We start from the raw sequence: 19,204 nt of genomic DNA, 5'->3' as shown, positions 1-19,204 counted from the left end.
CTTTCAGATCCTCGGGGCCAGGCTCCTTGCATTGACCTCCAGCTCCCTTTCCCTTTGGACGATGTTCCTTGAGGCTTAAACAAAAACAGAAACAGAAATACCTGGAAAAACTCAGCAGGTCTGGCAGCATCGGCGGAGGAGAGCACAGTTGACGTTTCGAGTCCTCATGACCCTTCAGCAGATTCTGCAGATTCTGTTGAAGGGTCATGAGGACTCGAAACGTCAACTGTGCTCTCCTCCGCCGATGCTGCCAGACCTGCTGAGTTTTTCCAGGTATTTCTGTTTCTGTTTTTGTTTTGGATTTCCAGCATCTGCAGTTTTTTGCTTTTATTTCTTGAGGCTTTCTGGCCCCTCTCCTCCTGTTAATCTCCAGCACCACATCTGCTGACTGGGGGCCCTCCCTTTGCGCTGGTGCTCCATTTACTTTGCTTGCAATTGCAGCATTGGCAGTCAGCAGCAGCTTCCTTTCAGTCAGAGCAGCTCCCCTTTAAGGGGGACAGTCTGCCTTTAAGAACTGGAGCATGTGCTAGCCTCGCGCACTTAGGCCCCCTGACATGCAGCCAGCCAACAGCACGGGTCGTGCTCCAATCTGGCAAATAAGGAGGCAACACAAATTTAGTGTGCTGCCTGTCTTGACAGGACAGATTGTGGGGGTTGATCGCAACATGCCCAAAATGTTTGTAGACAAATGTTTAGCCTACGGTGTTTTGCTCTAATCGTGCATAATTTCTGAACCATGTAAACCTAATCAAATTAAGTTGTTAAAATAATCCAATCGTTGTTTGTTTGTCCTTTGCCATCCGAAATATACACAAAGTGGTGCTCATATGAGGTACTTGTAATCTTTTTAAAGTCTTGAAGGAGCTTCTGTTTCGCTGTGCGGCAGCTTGCAAATTTCCAGCACTCTGGCCGGTGTACTTTGCAGTTGCAGAGTTAGTTTGCTGGATGGATCACTAGAAGAGAATAACTGTTTTATTGTACTACTGGGAACTAGCATTACAGGAAAATTGGCATTTGAATGAATGAGCTCTTCACTTAAAAGGTGTGTGCGTGCGCAAAATGTTTAGATTCTCATAAAAGCTTACAATTAAAACATGTAAACAACTGGCGAGGGGGTTTATGTGACTCCACCTTGTTTTTGCCTTTTTTTTACAATTTGATTTCAGCAACATAATTCAGACTGACCCACTAAAGCTCATGACAGCATCGTCAAGGATTTTTAAAGTGGAAACCTTCCACCCGACCAAATTTGAGTTTGACCATGATTTCCAGACGCGTGATGTTCCTCACCCTATCCCCCCCCCCCGTTTAAAGCGTGCTGTATTGACACGGTTTATAAATAACAACTTACCCAAATAGTGCTGCCTCCATTGCTTATTTAGCCCGGTTAGCGTGCATGCACGAATAACCATGTTGTAACTGCACAAGCTCGATCTGTTTTTTTAAACACTGCCGCTTCGCTCAGCACCTCACCCGACCCCCTCACTCTCCAATTCACTGCTCCCGGCTCGCCGCCCCTCTCGCTCCTTCATCATCGCTGCTTCCCACTCGCCGCTTCCTTGTTCCCAACCACCTCACTGATTCCCACTTGCTGACTTGCTCACCGATCTGCTCCTGAACCCTCGCTTTCTTATGAGAAAGTAATTTTTACTTACCACGTTTTTGTTCAGCATGCTGTTTCTCCAGCAACATTAGGAGTGCTGAACGACGGATAGCTGTCACGTAAATGAAAGATCCACACTGACCTCTTTGAGGGATATGGTACATTGGTGCCTAGAGAATGATAAAGTTTACATTCCTGCTTATTTTAAAAAAAAATTTCAGAGGGTGTGCAATGAGTTATTTTAAAAGAGGCTTGCTTTTAAAAAAAAAAGACGTAAGGTTTGACAAGGAATGCAGCAGTATGGATAGAACGTTTGTTGGGAAACAAAAAAGGGTTAAATAGGTGTTCAAATCAGAGAAGAGTTGGTCATGGTATACCCAAGCCACCAGTGCTGCAACAGACACAATGGGCTGAAGACAGGTTTCCTCAAGTTAATGATCAGCAACCCCCTTTAAGAAATTCTCCCTCTTTCCATTCTACCCGACCAGACTTCATGAAATATGGAAGTTAACTTAATAATCAAAGTAATTAATATAGTTTTCATGCAAACATGTAAATTAGCATAGGAGTAGCCCTGATGCATGTTATGCATTATAAAAAGATTATGAGCAATGCCACGAAAGTGTCACTAGAAATGTTAACAGATTGTGTACTAGATGGGATAATACTTGTTATTAAAAATGGCAGCCTATCATGAGTTACACCATTGAAGATTCAGAAGTATTTATTTATGTTCTAAAATAAATTAGTGCAAAATTTACAAGGCTGTTTTAGGTGCCCAACTGCTTTCACCACTTACTTTACAAATTAATTTGAAGATAGCACCTGAGAGTACCGGTGCTTTGAAACCTGCCCTGTTTTTAATAGTACTGGATGTATTCCCAGCACCATAACAACAGACAATTGTGTGTAGTTATTCAAAGCTCAGATTTTTATATTCTGGCTTCTGGACCTTTCCTGATAACTGAACAGATCCATGCAGGCAAGCCAGGGGAGAGTGAAAAATGCACCCTTGCCTTGTACAAGTGCTCTGTGCTACTCGGCCAGCTGACGTTTAGACTCGATGGCCTCTCCTCCTGTCAGCAGTCTGTAAATTTGTCACAGGGTTCTGCCAGCTCAATTTACCTTTATAGTGCTGCCATCAAAGTTGAGGTTGCCAACATTGAGAATGCTATAAGGTAAAAGTGCTTTGAGACATTCCTGTGAATTCATGCTCGACATTGTTGCTTACCTGGGAGGCAAGCGTTATCTGCTATGCCCTCTAATTGCAGTTAATACAGGAAGTCACCTATAAACAGAAGTCTTTGTGTACCAGCTGTGCTTACGCCTGCAAAGTTAAGGCCTTGTTGAGCTGCTGGAGATGAATGACAGTTTTGCATGCATGATTTATTGACAGAATTGGTATAAAGAAAATGCTGCAGCATTTGTGCACAGAGCATAATTTCCTCCTTTAGGCTCCTTGGTTGATAAATCAGAAACACCAATACTATTCTGGTTAGAAGTTGTTACCTAAAGAAAATTACGTAAATTGCATTCCAATGTTAACAAGCTCTTAAAACTCTGAATGAAAGTTATGACTTATGAACTTGATACAAAGCCAAATGAGTGCGGGGATAGGGAACAGAACTAAAGCTAATTTCAATACAGTGGTGAATTACATCAGTAGATGGAATTGAGAACTCTCTTTGTGAATTAGTTTTAAGCCTTTAAGGTTTCAAACTGGGTTCTCTGTTTCCTCGGGGATCTTAGCAGCATTACCCAATTTCTGTCAGTTTTATCATTTCTTCTGGGTAGCTGATGCTGCCTTTCAAAAGTTAGGGCAATAGATCTATCGGAGTAAGTTACTATCTGCAGTGGGTTTTAGGACAGGCTTGTTTGGTCTTTTCCTCTCTTTCTGTATGTCAGTATATCTTCATCTTCCCCACAGAAGACTTTGAAAGCCTCTGCTGAAGCCTATAGCAAAGTTCTTTTAGCAGTTTAGCCAAGGTACCAAGCGTTGATTGTTTCACTGAGACACTGCTATAAATGGCTCTCAATGGGTGGAGGGTATAGTTGGATTAGTTTTGGAACCAGGTAATTTCAGTGGAGCAGCTTCATATTAGATATGTTAAATTTTCTTGCACTTAAACATCTGCACAGGAAAACTTTACAGCATTATTTTTTGAAAATGTGGCTCTGGGAAGTGACTGCAACAAGTAGAGCACAGTGTGAGGAGGAGATGCACTAGGCATGAGTTTTGACATTTGCTACCAGCTAGATGTTGGCGTCAACCAGTTCTTAAGATGAGTCTGATTAACATTGTCACTGACTTGGTGAGAACCCACTATGTTTGTGTTTCAGCCGATTCGGGGCTTTTTCCAACCAGTTTGGTCACAACTATGGTATTAAGTAGCTGTGCAATTTCCCTGCTGCTTTCAAGTGCAAAGCTTTAATAAATCCTACTGTCAATTCAGTAGGATTACAAGGTGTCTAGATTTAAATCCAGTTATATCTCTTCCCTCTTCTCAGTTAGAATTCTGAGTCTTTTATACTGATATCAGTAGATGCTAAAAATTATAAATCAGTGTGAAACCCAATGCCAGCATTTGTCTGTCACTCTTTAAAGCTGTCCTTGAAGGCCTCTGCATGTCTCTCCCATCTCCCACATCTTTTACCTACTACAGAACTCATCGGTGTAAATCCACGGTATGAACCATTTAAAAATTATTTTTTTAGATTCAATTAACCATTTCTGGGTTGCTCTGTAAATGTTAAACTTGTTCCTCTCTGACCTTGCTCCCCAGTAAGGAATATTTTGACCTGCGAGCTGCTTAGCTCTGTTCTCCATCCAAATTCATTCTCAACTCTGCCTCTGAAAAACAATCCTATAAAATATTTACCTCCCTCTGTCTGTGTGGTTTGCACCACTCTCCTCATTCTGCCTGTAGCTACAAATGCTGCTGTTCTAGCTGTGCTCTTGGCTGCCTGCTTTGTCTTTCCGTCTAGCTCCCTCTGTAGAACTTTTGACCTGTAATCCATCTCCCACGCTCCTGCTATATTCGAGCCCCTCTAGCCCACCTCCTGTGTCTGCTGTCCTCCCCATTGCTGCCCCCGCCTCTCTGAAAAGCCATCATTAAGAACAAAAGAAATAGGAACAGGAGTACTCCATTCGGCCCCTCAAGCCTGCTCCACCATTCAATAAGATCATGGCTGATGATCTTGTGTTTGGATTTCCACATTCCCATCTAACTCCGATAACCTTTGATTCCCTTGCCTAACAAGAATCTATCTACCTGTGCCTTAAAAATGTTCAATGACATCGTCTCCACCACCTTCTGAGGCAGAGTTCCAAAGTCGCACAACCCTCAGAGAAAAAATTTCTCCTCATCTGTCCTAAAAGGGCGACCCCTGATTTTAAAACAGAGCCCCCTAGTTCTGGACTCACCCATAAGAGGAAACATCCTTTCGACGTCCACCTTGTCAAGGCCGTTCAGGATCTTGTATACTTCAATCAAATCACCTTTCACTCTTCTAAACTCCAGTGGAAACAAGCCCAGTCTATCCAACCTTTCCTCATAAGAAAACCCATTCACTCCAGGTATCAATCTAGTAAACCTCCTTTGAACCTCCTCCACTGCATTTACACCCTTCCTTAAATAAGGAGACCAAAACTGCACACACTATTCGAGGCATGGTCTCACCAATGCCCTGTATAACTGAAACATAACATCCTTATTTTTATATAAAAGCAAAATACTGCGGATGCTGGAAATCTGAAACAAAAATAAAAATAGCTGGAAAAGCTCAGCAGGTTTGACAGCATCTGCGGAGAGGAATACAGTTAACATTTCAAGTCCATATGACTTCTTCAGAACTGAGGGAATATAGAATATTTCACCTCATTTCTATATTCCCTCAGTTCTGATGAGTCATACGGACTCGAAATGTTAGTTGTATTCCTCTCCACAGATGCTGTCAGACCTGCTGAGTTTTTCCAGCTATTTTTATTTTTGATCCTTATTTTTATGTTCAATCCAATTTGTAATAAAGGATAGCATTCCATTAGCTTTCATAATTACTTGCTGTACATGCATACTAACTTTGTGTGACTCATGCACTGGAACACCTAGATCCCTCTGCACCTCAGAATTATGGAGCCATTCTCCGTTTAAGTAACATTCTGCTTTTTTGTTCATCCTGACAAAGTGAATAACTTCACATTTTCCCGCATTAAACTTCATTTGCCAAATCTTTGCCCATTCACTCAACCTATCTATATCTTCAACCTCCTCATGTTCTCTTCACGACAACATATTTTACTACCTATCTTTGTGTCATCTGCAAATTTAGCTACCATGTCTTCACTCCCCTCACTAAGTCATTGATGTAAATCGTAAAAAGTTGAGGCCCAAGGACAGACCCCTGTGGGACTCCACTCATTGCATCCTTCCAATCAGAAAAGACCCATTTATGCATACTCTATGCTTTCTGCCAGCCATCCAATCCTCTATCCATGCTAATATGTTACCCCCTACACCATGCACTTTTATCTTCTGTAATAATCTTTGATGTGGCACCTTATCAAATGCCTTCTGGAAATCCAAGTACAGTACATATACAGGCTCCCCTTTATCCACTGTGCATGTTACTCCTTCAAAAAACTCAAATGAATTGGTTAAACATGATTTTCCTTTCACAAAACCATACTGACTCTTCCCGATTGTCTTGAGCTCTTCTAAGCGCCCAGCTATAACCTCCTTGATGATCATAAGAACTAGGAGTAGGCAATTCAGTCCCTCCAGCCTGCCCCGCCATTCAATACGATCATGCTTGATCTCATTTCAGCCTCAACTCCAATTTCCCGCCCCCTCCCCAAAACCTTTCAACCCGTTACTAATTAAAAATCTGTCTATCTCCTCCTTAAATTTATTCAGCGTCCTGACATCCACTGCACTCTGAGGTAGTGAGTTCCACATATTCATGACCCTTTGGGAAAAGTAACTCCTCCTCCTCATCTCTGATTTAAATCTACCACCCCTTAGCCTAAAACTATGGCCCTTCGTTCTAGAATGCCCCACAAGAAGAAACATCCGCTCCACGTCTATCCCCTTTAGCATCTTCTATACCTCAATTAGATCTCCTCTCATCCTTCTAAACTCTAGCGAGTATAGGCCTAAACTGCTCAATCTCTCCTCATAAGACAAGCCCCGCATCTCTGCAGTCAATCTAGTGAACCTCTTCTGAATTTCCTCCAATGCAACTGCATCCTTCCTCAAGTAAGAGGACCAAAACTGTGCACAGTACTCCAGGTGCGGTCTCACCAATGCCTTGTACAGTTATAACAGCGCTTCCCTATTTTTATACTCTATTCCTTTATCAATAAATGCCAAAATTCCATTTGCCTTCCTTATTACCTGCTGTACCTGCATACTAGCTTTCAGCAATTCATGCACGAGGACACTCAAATCCCTCTGCACTGAAGCATCCTGAAGTTTCTCTCCATTTAAATAATAAGTCGCCTTTTTATTCTTCCAACCAAAATGAATAACCTCACACTTATCCACGTTAAACTCCATCTGCCAAATTTTGGCCCATTCACCTAACCTGTCCATATCCATTTGTAAATTTTTTATTTCTTCATTGCAACTTACTTTCCCACCTATTTTGGTGTCATCTGCAAATTTAGCTATAGTACCTTCTATCCCTGAATCCAAGTCATTAATATAGATTGTAAAATAGTTGGGGCCCAAGGACCAAACCCTGTGGCACCCCACTAGTTACAGCTTTCCATCCAGAAAAAGACCCATTTATCCCGACTTTCTGCTTTCTGTTGGTTAGCCAATCCTCTATCCAACCTAATATATTACCCCTAACTCGGTGTGATCTTATCTTGTGTATTAATCTTTTGTGCAGCACCTTATCAAAGGCCTTCTGGAAATCCAGATACACTACATCTACAGGATCCCCATTATCCACTTTGCTTGTCACATCTTCAAAGAACTCTAGCAAATTAGTCAAACACGATTTATTCTTCATAAAACCATGCTGACCCTGATGGATTGCATTTTGACTTTCCAAATGCCCCATTACTACTCACTTAATAATGGATTTCAACAATTTCCCAAGGACAGATGTTAAACTAACTGGTCTGTAGTTTCCTACTTTCTGCCTCCCCCCTTTTTGAATAAGAGCGTTATATTAGCATTTTTCCAATCCACTGGAACCTTTCCAGAATCCGGTGAATTTTGGAATATTATAGCCAATACATTCACTATCTCTGCTGCCACTTCCTTTAAGACCCTGGGATGTAGGCCATCAGGTCCTGGGTACTTGTCACCCTTTAATCCCAATAGTTTGCTCAGTACTTTTTCTCTTGTGATAGTGATTGTTCTAAGTTCCTCCTTCTCTATACCCTCTGTAGTACCTGTTATTATTGGGGTGGTACTAGTGTCCCCCACTGTGAAAACTGAAGCAAAATATTGATTAAGCGTCTCTGCCATTTCTGCGTTCCCCACTATTAACTCCCCAGTCTCGTCCTCCAAGGGACCAACATTCACTTTAGCTATTCTCTTTCCTTTTATGTACCTGTAGAAGTTTTTGCTATCAGTTTTTACATTTTGTGCTAGTTTTCTTTCATAATTTACCTTTGCTCCTTTTATTTTTTCTTTAGTAACCCTTTGTTAATCTTTAGAAGTTTCCCAATCTTCCAGCCTGCCACTGACCTTTTCAATTTGGTATGCCTTAGTTTTTGCCTTTATGTTATCTTTAACTTCCTTGCTTAGCCATGGATGCTTTATCCCCCTCTCACCATCTTTCTTCCTCTTCGGAATATATTTTACTTGGAAGGAATTGAATATCTCCTTAAATATCTGCCACTGTTCATCAACTTTGTAGTCTTCCTGCCCAATCCACTAGGGTCAAATCTGCCCTCATGCCTATGTAGTTACCTTTGTTTAACCCCAGAACACTAGTGTGGGACTCAAGTTTCTCACTCTCAAACTGAAGTTGAAATTCTAGCATGCTATGATCACTCTTCCCTAGAGGATCCTTTACTATGAAATCGTTAATTAATCCCATCTCATTACACAAAACCAAATCCAGAATAGCCTGCTCCCTGATTGGTTCCACAACATATTTCTCCAAGAAACAATCTCTAATACACTCTATGAACTCTTCCTCGAGGCTGCCCTTGCCAATTTGATTAGTCCAGTCCATATGCATATTAAAATCACCCATGATTATTGCCATGCCTTGTTTACATGCTCCCAGTATTTCCTGGTTTATACTATGCCCTACTGCTGAACAACTGTTTGGGGACCTATAGATTACTCCCACCAGGGTCTTCTTTCCCTTGCTATTTCTTATTTCTACCCAGACTGACACTACGTCTTGCTCTCCAGTGCCTATATCATTCCTCACTATAGCACTGATCTCTTCCTTTACTAACAAAGCTACACCACCTCCTTTTCCTTCCTGCCTATCCTTCCGAAACAGAGTACCCTTGGATATTCAACTCCCAAACCTGTTCTCTCAGTAATCGCCACCAAATCATACCTATTTATCTCTATTTGCACTGTTAACTCATTAGTTTCATTCCAAGTGCTACGCACATTCAGATACAAAACCTTTAAGTTTGCTCTATTGTCAATTTTACCTACTCTTATGATTCTTTGGTGAAATATGGCGTTCACACACACTCTGTCCCTTCCTTTCACTTTTTGGTAACAATCAGCCTCATCACTAACCTGCACTCTTATCCTCTCCTTAAACTTTGATTTTTTTATATTTCCATGCAACTGAACCCTCCCTAAAATTTAGTTTAAATCTACAACTCTAGTTATGCGATTCGCCAGGACACTGGTCCCAGCATGATTCAAGTGGAGCCTGTCCGAACGGAATAGCTCCCTCTTTCCCCAGTACTGGTGCCAATGTCCCATGAGTTCGAACCCATTTCTCCCACACCAACCTTTGAGCCACGCATTTACCTCTTTTAATCTTATTGACCCTGTGCCAATTAGCTCGTGGCTCAGGTAGTAAAAAGAACCTTTTTGATTGTTTTTTAATTTAGCCCCTAGCTGCTCGTATTACCTCAGCAGAACCTCTTTCCTTGTTCTACCTATATCGTTGGTACCTACTTGGATCTTTCCCCTCCCACTCCAGGTTCCTCTACAGCCCACATGAGATATCCTTAACCCTGGCACCAGGTAGGCAACACAGCTTTCGGGACTCTCGATCCTGGCTACAGAGAATAGTATCTATTCCCCTAACTATACTATCCCCAATTACAACTACGTTTCTCTTTTCTCCCCCCACTTGAATGGCTCCCTGTACCATGGTGCTATGGTCAGTTTGCTCATCCTCCCGACACTCCCCGCTCTCGTCCACACAGGGAGCAAGAATCTTGAATTCGTTGGATAAGGGCAAGGGCTGAGGCTCCTGCAGTGCTACTTCCTGGATCCCTCTGCCTGCCTCACTCATTGTCACACCCCACTGTCCCTGACCCCTGGCCGAATTTATGGTAGTTAATCTAAGGGGTGTGACTGTCTCCTGAAACACAGTGCCCAGGTAACTCTCCCCATCATTGGAGTGTCGCAGTGTCCGAAGCTCAGGCTCTAGCTCATGAACTCTGAGCCAAAGTTCCTCAAGCAACCAACATTTGCTACAGATGTGGTCACTAGGAACCACAATGCGGTCCACCAGCTCCCACATCATGCAGCTACAATACATCACCTGGCCCTGCATCTCTATTTTGTTTAATTAGTTTTTCAATTTGTTTTTAAACTGAAGACCAGTAGGAAATTTATCAATCTGTAAAATATTTCTCCTATTTACCTTTAATTTGAAAGCAAGTTAGAATAGAGATTCAAAATACACTTTTGAAAATCAACTGGAACACGCTCTCTCTGCTGAGTTGAAGCTGAAGTGTTAGGCCTCCGATCCTGGGCCCCAGTAGTTATCTTTAATCAGAAATCAATTTAGAATAGATTGATTCTAATAACTTCCCCACAACAGACGTCAAGCTAACTGGCCTATAGTTTCCTATTTTTTGCCTCCCTCTCTTCTTGAACAGAGGGGTTATATTTGCTACTTTCCAATCTGATGGAACCTTTACAGAATCTAGCGAATTTTGGAAAATTAACACCAGCGCATTGACTACCTCATCAGCCACCTCTTTTAAGACCTTAAGATGTAGTCCATCGGGACCCGGAGACTTGCCAGCCCACAGCTCAATCAATTTGCTCAGTACCATTTCCCTAGTGATTTCAATTTCACCAAGTCCCTCTCTCCCATTCATCTCCTGATTTGCAGCTATTACTGCAATGTTTTTGTATCCTCTATAGTGAACACAGAAGCGAAATATTTGTTCATTTCTTCACCATTTCCTTATTATCTACTATTAACTCCACTCTGTCATTCTCTAGAGGACCAACATTTACTTTACTTATTCTTTTCCATTTTAAGTACCTGTAGAAACTCTTGCTATCCGTCTTTACATTTCTAGCTAGCTTCCTCTCGTATTCAAGTTTCTTTCTCCTGATTAACCTTTCAGCCGTTCTTTATATTCTGTCCAATCATCTGTCCTGTCACTCATTTTTGCGGATTAAAAAGCCATTGTGCTCCTTCCTGCTTCAGCCTCTGACTGAGTTGCGTTCTGCTCCCCTTGATTTTAGCCTCTGGTTCTGCTTCCCTGTATGGAAATTTGAAGTGCTTTTTTTAAAAAAGACAAAATTCTGCTCCTCTGTTAACAGCTTCAGCCTCTGGCTGCCTTTTCCTAGAAGAAAATTTCTATTTTGACTTTCCTTCTCACTCCACTCTTGTTTCATTAAAAAAAAGTCTGTCTCCGCTTACAGAAAAAAGACGGAAAAAAATAGAAACAGAAAATTAGAGCAAGAAGTAGCAGCGATACTAGGACACTGTATGCTTAGACATCCCATGAACAATACCATTTGCTGTCCACATTAGCCTTACTTCCTGAGCTGCAACATTGAGTCACTTGCAGTTCATCAACATTTATGATGGAAAAACCCTAGATCAATATTTTGTAGTAAAACAATATATGAAAATTTTGCTGACTCGTTTTGTTAATTGGCTCAAAATTAAACAGTAGAAAATCTGACCTGAAGTAGAGAATGTACGATGGACTAATTCACAGTTTTCATGGGATAATAATGAGTTATGGAATTTAATCCCCTAAATATCTGTTAGAATTTCAGAATACCATTTAATAAAAGTTTAATTCAGTCACCAGTCTCAGTGTTATGCTTTGTGATGTCCCAATGTTTATTAAGCAGCGAATATTTTGATCCAGCATAAACAACTTCACAAGATCTGTGTGAGTATTTGTACACATGTATGTATTGTGTACTAAAAATTGTGAGTGGTCTCAGGATTCCAAAGGTGCTTTGAGCATAGTCATTACCAGTACATTGAGTACACTGGGGTTACACTACGTCAAGTAACTGCCAATAAACTGATGTTGAACCGTTTATCTGAACACTTGGTGACGTACTAGATTATTACTGGATGGTGCAGTATCAGTGTATTTACTGGAACATGACAGACATCTGGTAAAGGCAGCTAATGGATAAGCAATTTCTACTAATATATCCTGATATCCTTTCTAGCAGAAAAGAATTCCAAGAAGCTCATGTCACCAGCTAAGAACCATAGTTCTTGAAGAACAGATTACCACCTGATCTGTACCAAGCTGAGCCAAAAGGTCCAGCCAAGCATCATAAATCAACTTGTCAGACATGGCCATAGCTAAATGTCAAACCCTTCAAGAACTTTTTTTGCCTTAGACCTTGCAACATAACTTGAACAACTCTGCAGTTTGATATTCCTCCCCAAGTGATGCGGAAGTTGAATGGAAATAGCCTGTTCTTCAGGTCTTCAAGACTTCAGTAGGTGTCCAGGAACACATAGATTGGCCAGGTGGTTAACAGTGAGGTTGAGTGTCTTGGGCTACAGGAAGATATAGATGGGATGGTCAAATGGGCAGATAAATAGCAGATGGAATTTAACCCTGAAAAGTGAGAGGTGATACACTTTGGAAGGAGTAATTTGACAGGGAAGTATTCAATGAACAGCATGACACTAGGAAGTTCTGAGGAACAAAGGGACCTTGGCACGTGTGTCCATAGGTCTCTGAAGGCAGAGGGGCATGTTAGTGGGGTGGTGAAAAAGGCATATGGGACACTTGCCTTTATCAATCGAGACATAGATTACAAAAGTAGGGAGGCCACGTTGGAGCTGTATAGAACCTTGGTGAGGCCACAGCTGGAGTATTGTGTGCAGTTCTGGTTGCCACATCCAGTGATTGCACTGGAGGGGCCGCAGAGGAGATTCACCAGGATGTTGCCTGGGATGAAACATTTAAGTTATGAAAAGAGGTTGGATAGACTCGGGTTGTTTTTGTTGGAGCAGAGAAGACTGAGGGGCGACCTGATCGAGGTGTACAAGATTATGAGGGGCATGGACAGGGTGGATAAGGAGCAGCTGTTCCCCTTAGTTGAAGGGTCAGTCACGAGGGGACATAAGTTCAAGGTGAGGGGCAGGAGGTTTAGTGGGGATGTGAGGAAAAACATTTTTACCCAGAGGGTGGTTATGGGCTGGAATGTGCTGCTTGGGAGGGTGGTGGAGGCGGGTTGCCTCACATCCTTTAAAAAGCATCTTGATGAGCACTTGGCACGTCATAACATTCAAGGCTATGGGCCAAGTGCTGGTAAATAGGATTAGGTAGGTAGGTCAGGTGTTTCTCATGTGTCGGTGCAGACTCGATGGGCTGAAGGGCCTCTTCTGCACTGTGATTCTGATACTGCAAGTGCAAGCACCAAGACTGGTTTGATGAGAATGATGAAAACATCTCCCATCTTCTCAAACAGAAACAGCTTGCACATGTAAGTCTTCAAACAGCCCCACAGTCAACAATCAAGCATCAAGCCTGTAACAATCCTAAACACAAGCTCCAGTGTGCTTTAAGAGAATGATTGTTAGAATGGAACTGCTGATGAGCTGTAACATCTAGCTGAGAGTCGCGATATCTGTTTATATAATGTGCTGAAGATTGTGTATGACCCACCGATCACAACCTTTGCTCCTTTCCTAAAAGCTGTTGAAAATGAATGAAAGTAATCAATGACAAGACAGCTGTAATGGAAAGGTGGTGTGAGCAATTCACTGAGCTCCTCAACAGAGACTCCTACATTCTCTGCATCAAATTGCGTAGTTGCCCGAGAAAGAAAGCCTTTCTCTTCCTCCTTCCTTTGAAGAGGTGATAAAGGCAATCAAATCAGCCAAACAAAGACAAAGCCCTTGGCACAGACACAGCAGAGATTTGTTTGTTAATTAGCCATCTTCAGGAATATTTGGTATCAAGAAAAAGACCACAAGGTTGCCAACATAGTCAGCATCTGGAAGTGGAAATGATCCAAACACATATGCGTCAACTACCAAAGAATAAATTTTCTTTCAATCACAGGAATAATCCTTACAAAGATCTTATTAAACTGTCTACTGGACAGCCTTGTAGATGATGTCCTCCTGGAATCACAATGTGGTTTAGGGCTAACTGTGAGATAGCCAGTATGGTGTTTGCAACAAGACAACTACAAGAAAAGTGCAGAAAGCAACGTCAAGATCTATCTATGCTGTTCATACACTGTCAAAGCTTTGGTTAGGTCTAAGTCGATCTGGTCTATGGCATTTGCTAGTGCATCCAAACTAGGATGTCCAAACAAGTTGGTTAAAATCCTGTACCTACTGTATGATGGCATGGTGAGACATGTTTGAGTCTGTGTGAGATGTCTGATGCCTTTGCAGTAACCAGCAGCATTAAAGTAAGGATGTGCCATGGTTCCCCAACTATTCAATCTCCCTTTGCTGCAGTGCTTAAGGAAGCCACCAGAAATATGCCTGCAGGCATCAACATTAGGTTCCATTCAGGGAAGCTCTTCAATCTCTCCAGACTGCATCCTCCACCAAAGTCACAGAGACAGTAACCAGAGAACCTCTGTATGCAGATGACTGTACACTTGCTGCCTGCAACAAGGAAGACATCCAGACAATGGCAAACAAATTCTTGAGTTGCTAAAAACCTTTAGTCTCCAAATAAGTGTCTCCAAGTTGATGTTTTGATTCAGCCAGCATCAGGCACACTCTATGTAGTACCAGACATAGAAAAATTCTTATATCCTGGTGGTGTGCTCTCTAGCGATGCCACTATTGATGAAGATATCCCTGTATACATCCAGAAAGTAAGTTTTGCCTATGGCTGATTCCATGATTGTGTCAGGAAACAGCATGGCATTCAGCTGAAGACTCAAATCAAACTGTATCAGGCCTTACTATCCTGCTGTATGGTGCAGAATCCTGGGTCTGCTATAGTTGCCAAATCAAACTCTGGAATGCTTCCACCAAAGGCACCTGAGGTCCATCATGAGAATTTGATGGCAGGACAAAATCACAAATAATGAAGTCTTCCATTGTGCTAGGATCAACAATGGAGACCACCCTCCAGAAAATTCAACTTAGGTGGGCAAGCCATGTCTCCTGCATGGATGATTACAGAATCCCCAAGCAGATCTTCAATGGAGAACTGTCTCGACGCAAATGGCATCAAGGTGGTCAGTACAAATGGTATAAGGGTAATCTAAAAAAGAGCCTTAAGAAGGTCTGTATTGCAGACCACCTCTCCTGGAAAAACACTGCAGCTGATTGGTCCATGTGAAGGCAAACACAAAAACACGTTTCAGTATGTTTCAAGGACCATCGATGCCAAATTGGCAACATCCGACGTGCCCAGAAGAAGGCCAGAGGTGCTGCGGCTATAGAAGTTCTCTTCCCTGCCCCCCACCATCCCCAGCAGCAACAACTGCCACTTCTGTGGACGTCCATGCTAACCCTCATAGGACTCTTAAGACATGAGGGGTCCCACAGAAGATGGTGAAGTTGCTTTATACTTTGGACATACTCGAGCAATGAGGAGTTTATTACTAGTGGTCTTCATACCAACCCTGCATGACTGCCAATAATCAATCAATTGGATCATTCTCTGCTGTTGAAGCAGAAATTCAACCTGGTGGCCTCCAGAGATGGCACATAAATGGAAACTGGGAAACCTATCATTAGTGCTGTACCTGAACTGTAGGGTATTTGTTGAAAAAGAGGCAATTTACGCCTCTTTTTCCTACTTCCTCCTCACTTGATCCCTCTTCCTGCAATCCTTCCTCCATCTCTCTGTCCCCCCCCACCCCGCCTGCTCGCCGCCCTCGCCCTCTCTCACCCGCATGCCTCCCTCCCGGCTCCCCCAACCTCTTGACATCCCTCCGAACTTTCAGCCCACTGACCACCCCGCCCTATCGTTCCACCCCCGCCCTCTCACACGTCCTCTCTCTCTCATGCTGCCTCATTTCTCACGCTGCTGCACTCTCAATCCTTCTCTCCTCCTCCACGCTCAATCCTTCTTTCCTCCCCCCTCACCCTCAATCCTTCTCTCCTCCCCCCCCACCCCCTCCCCCCTCCTCTCACTACCTTTACCCCCTCTCTCTCATCTCCCCCTCACGCTTTTTCACTTTGATCAAGTCATTTGTCAATACTGTGTGATCATGAAGACTGCATTTGATCTTCACACTTTGGTATCTGCAACACCATGGACGAAAGACCAGTGTCTTTAGGTGTTTAGCGCAGAGGAGATAATGAGAAGTCTTTGTTATTATTAGGCCCTTCTCCCTTGGGAAGGGATGTCAAAGTAATCCTTTTTCAATTTCTCCAGACCAAAATGGAATTGATAAAATAACTTCTGAGATTCCTACTAAATTTGGTGGATTGATTCCCTGGAGATTGTTTATTTCCTTTCCGAGATAGCCCTGCTCTTGGAGAAAATGTGGATTTACCCTTTCATGTAACTACTGCCTTAGCTTTGCAGTGAACCCCTCTTTTTTCCTGGATGGTGAGCAATGCTGGATATTTTCTGTCCTTCGACCCCTCTGATCACAAACTATACTCCAGTCAAAAAGAGGCATTCTGTCATCCTGCCAATAACATGTTAAAACATACGCACATAACAAGGAAGTGCATAAGAGTAGCCAGGGATGACTCTTGTAATTTCCTTTGTTTGCAGTCTATGGAATAGCCCACAATTAATTGATTTCATAATGTGAGCCTCCAAGGCATTCCAGAACTTAATACATTCTTCTATAAAACGAATGCATTAAATTGGCATTGGCAGAGGCCTCACAACAACCCTCATGCCTGACTTGTTTCCAAGGAATAGTGTATAATATGTCTTCAATGAATAAAACTGTTTACAATGCCTGCTCCCTCCCCCACTATTACCTCAAAGTAATTTTTTGTTCCCTCTGTTTAGTGCTGATAACCTCATCTGGGGATCTGCCCAGTAGGTAGTGTTGAGCCCAAAATTTGCTTTTACAGTACTTTATATGAGCCCTGTACTTGTGCTGCAGGCTCCCTAAAGCACAGTTGTTGTGCAAGCTGCTACTAGCCAAATGTAAAACTGCCATCAATAGCTAAGAGTGGCAGCCCAAAAGATCTACAGCTTCTGCCATTGAAGTGCCATTGCCTTCTGTTAATGTAGTTTCCCTCACTGTTGGACTGCAGCTCTAAGGCCATTTCTATTGCCCTTCCTCCCCTACAAACCTTTCCTGCAAAAATAAAAATTACACTGTTTTCATTGAGTCATGTTAATAAGTAAAGAAAAATGCAGAACAACTTTTTAAACATAGTCTCGAGTGTTTGCCTGAAGGAAATGGTGGCTTTGTTTTTGCAAATTGAAATACATAGACAATAAGGCAATGCTCAAAGAATAGGGGAGAAGATTAGATATATCAAGCAGTGGTGAGGTTACAAATATTGGCTTTTACTTGCCTATGGATGAAAAAGAAAAAAAACCAACTTGCATTTACATAGTCTCTTTCACGTCAGTGAAGCACTTTTGAAGCATAATCACTGTTGTAATGCCACAAATGTGGCAGTCAGTGTGCACACAGCCAGCTCCCACAATGTAATAGTGGCCAGATAATCTACTTTTAGTGATGTTGATTTCGGGATAAATATTGCACAGGATACTAGGGATAACTTCCTTGTCTTTGAAATAATGCCAGGGGATTTTTTATGTTCCCCTGAGAGAGCAGGTGAGGTCTCAGTTTAACATCTCATTCGAAAGACACCAACTCTGAATGTGCAGCGCTCTTTCCATACTGCACTGGAGTGTCAGCCTAGATTTTCATGATGAAGTTTCTAGAGTAGAACTGGAGGAAGGGAAGACTGAGGGAGGTAAAGAACTGAATAGTTTAGAGTAGAAAGAGTTTGACCCTTCACTGTCACTGGGTCAGAATTCTGGAACTCCCTTCCTAATAGCACTGTGGGTGTGCCCACACCACATGGACTGCAGTGATTCAAGAAGGCAGCTCACCACCATCTTCTCAAGGGCAATTAGGGATGGGCAATAAAAGCTAGCCAGCGACACCCATAGCCCATGAACAAATATAAAAAAAAGAATAGCAGTCAGTGAGAGGAGTCTTAATTTCAACACAAGAACATTGGTGAGAGGGGGGAGATATTTTATTATTTTGAAGAAGTGACCTACTGTGACCAACTGCAGAGTTATCTTTTATGGCATGGAGAGTCATTGAAAGTCTCACTCATTTTGACTTGGTTTGAATTGAAGATCTGTATTTTGAGAAGGTGATCACTGATTCACCCAACCTCTAGAGATAAAAGTAAAACTATATGCCATAAGTAGACTACTCTCTTCATTCGAACATAGCAGTGAACACCTATTCCTCAGTAATAATCCTGTATAATGTCAATCACTGTAGTTTTGCTTGCATGAAATTCCTTATTAGTCTTCACCAAACACATTTTTAATTAAATATTTAATTCTGTTTTTATCTTATTGTTTAAATGATGAACCTTTTTAGCATTTTGGGGAGGGAACTGAAGCAAAGAAGACTCAAGATCTAACACAGTAACCTCACGGAGCAAAATGGTGATGCTTTTTACAGGTCTGCAGTGATTTTTCATATTTCTGCAATTATGCACGCATTTTTAAAAAAAAATTGGCTTAAAAGGTTATTTTGCCTTCTGCTGTCCAAATTGATCTCTGATTCAATTCAGCTGGCACTCACTGAATCAAAACAAACAATCCACTGATTGGAGCAGAGTCTTGTTTAAGGAGATTAGCTACCTGTAGTTTGCACAGAGTACCTGTAGTTTGCACAGAGTAAATGATACCAGTACAATTGTTGTATTGAAGCACTGAAGTTTAGTTTGAGTGGGAGAACGCAAGCTCAGCTTCCCCTCGATTTATTCAGTTCTTGACCTCACCTGTTCCAATTTGAGATATTTCAAGCCAAGAATGTGGGGAAAAGGGGAAAGAATCGGAGTAAGTTTCTGGACTGTACCTCATGCCATCTTAAAGACAGCATCAGTGGCAGTTTTAGAGTAGGCTATGCGCTGGCCTTCTGAGCAGCAACGGCCTTGAGTTTGAGTTGATTGAAGAACAGGGACAACATATGTATATGGGGAAAAAAATAGATGAAAATAAATTACCAATGTACTCAATTAAATTACCAAAATATAAATCATGAACCATGTATAATG

At 42.0% G+C, this 19,204-nt stretch overlaps 1 protein-coding gene across 5 annotated transcripts in view; it reads left to right on the top strand.

The window, feature by feature from the left end:
* LOC144692310 (zinc finger SWIM domain-containing protein 5) overlaps positions 1–19,204 on the top strand; it is a 248,934-nt gene that overhangs the window by 113,154 nt on the left and 116,576 nt on the right. Inside the window, exon 1 of one of the 5 annotated variants that reach the window (XM_078560965.1) lies at positions 12,284–12,486. The exons of the other annotated variants lie outside the window; for them this stretch is intronic. Within the exon in view, the coding sequence (XP_078417091.1) occupies positions 12,450–12,486 (37 nt within the window). The 5' untranslated portion in view covers positions 12,284–12,449. Of the gene's footprint in view, positions 1–12,283; positions 12,487–19,204 lie in introns of those variants that run through there. 5 annotated transcript variants of the gene reach the window in all.

The sequence above is a fragment of the Cetorhinus maximus genome, chromosome 17, assembly GCF_964194155.1.
Source record: "Cetorhinus maximus chromosome 17, sCetMax3.hap1.1, whole genome shotgun sequence".
In the NCBI taxonomy this organism is placed as follows: Eukaryota; Metazoa; Chordata; class Chondrichthyes; order Lamniformes; family Cetorhinidae; genus Cetorhinus; species Cetorhinus maximus.
This window is presented reverse-complemented; position numbering and strand designations above follow the sequence as displayed.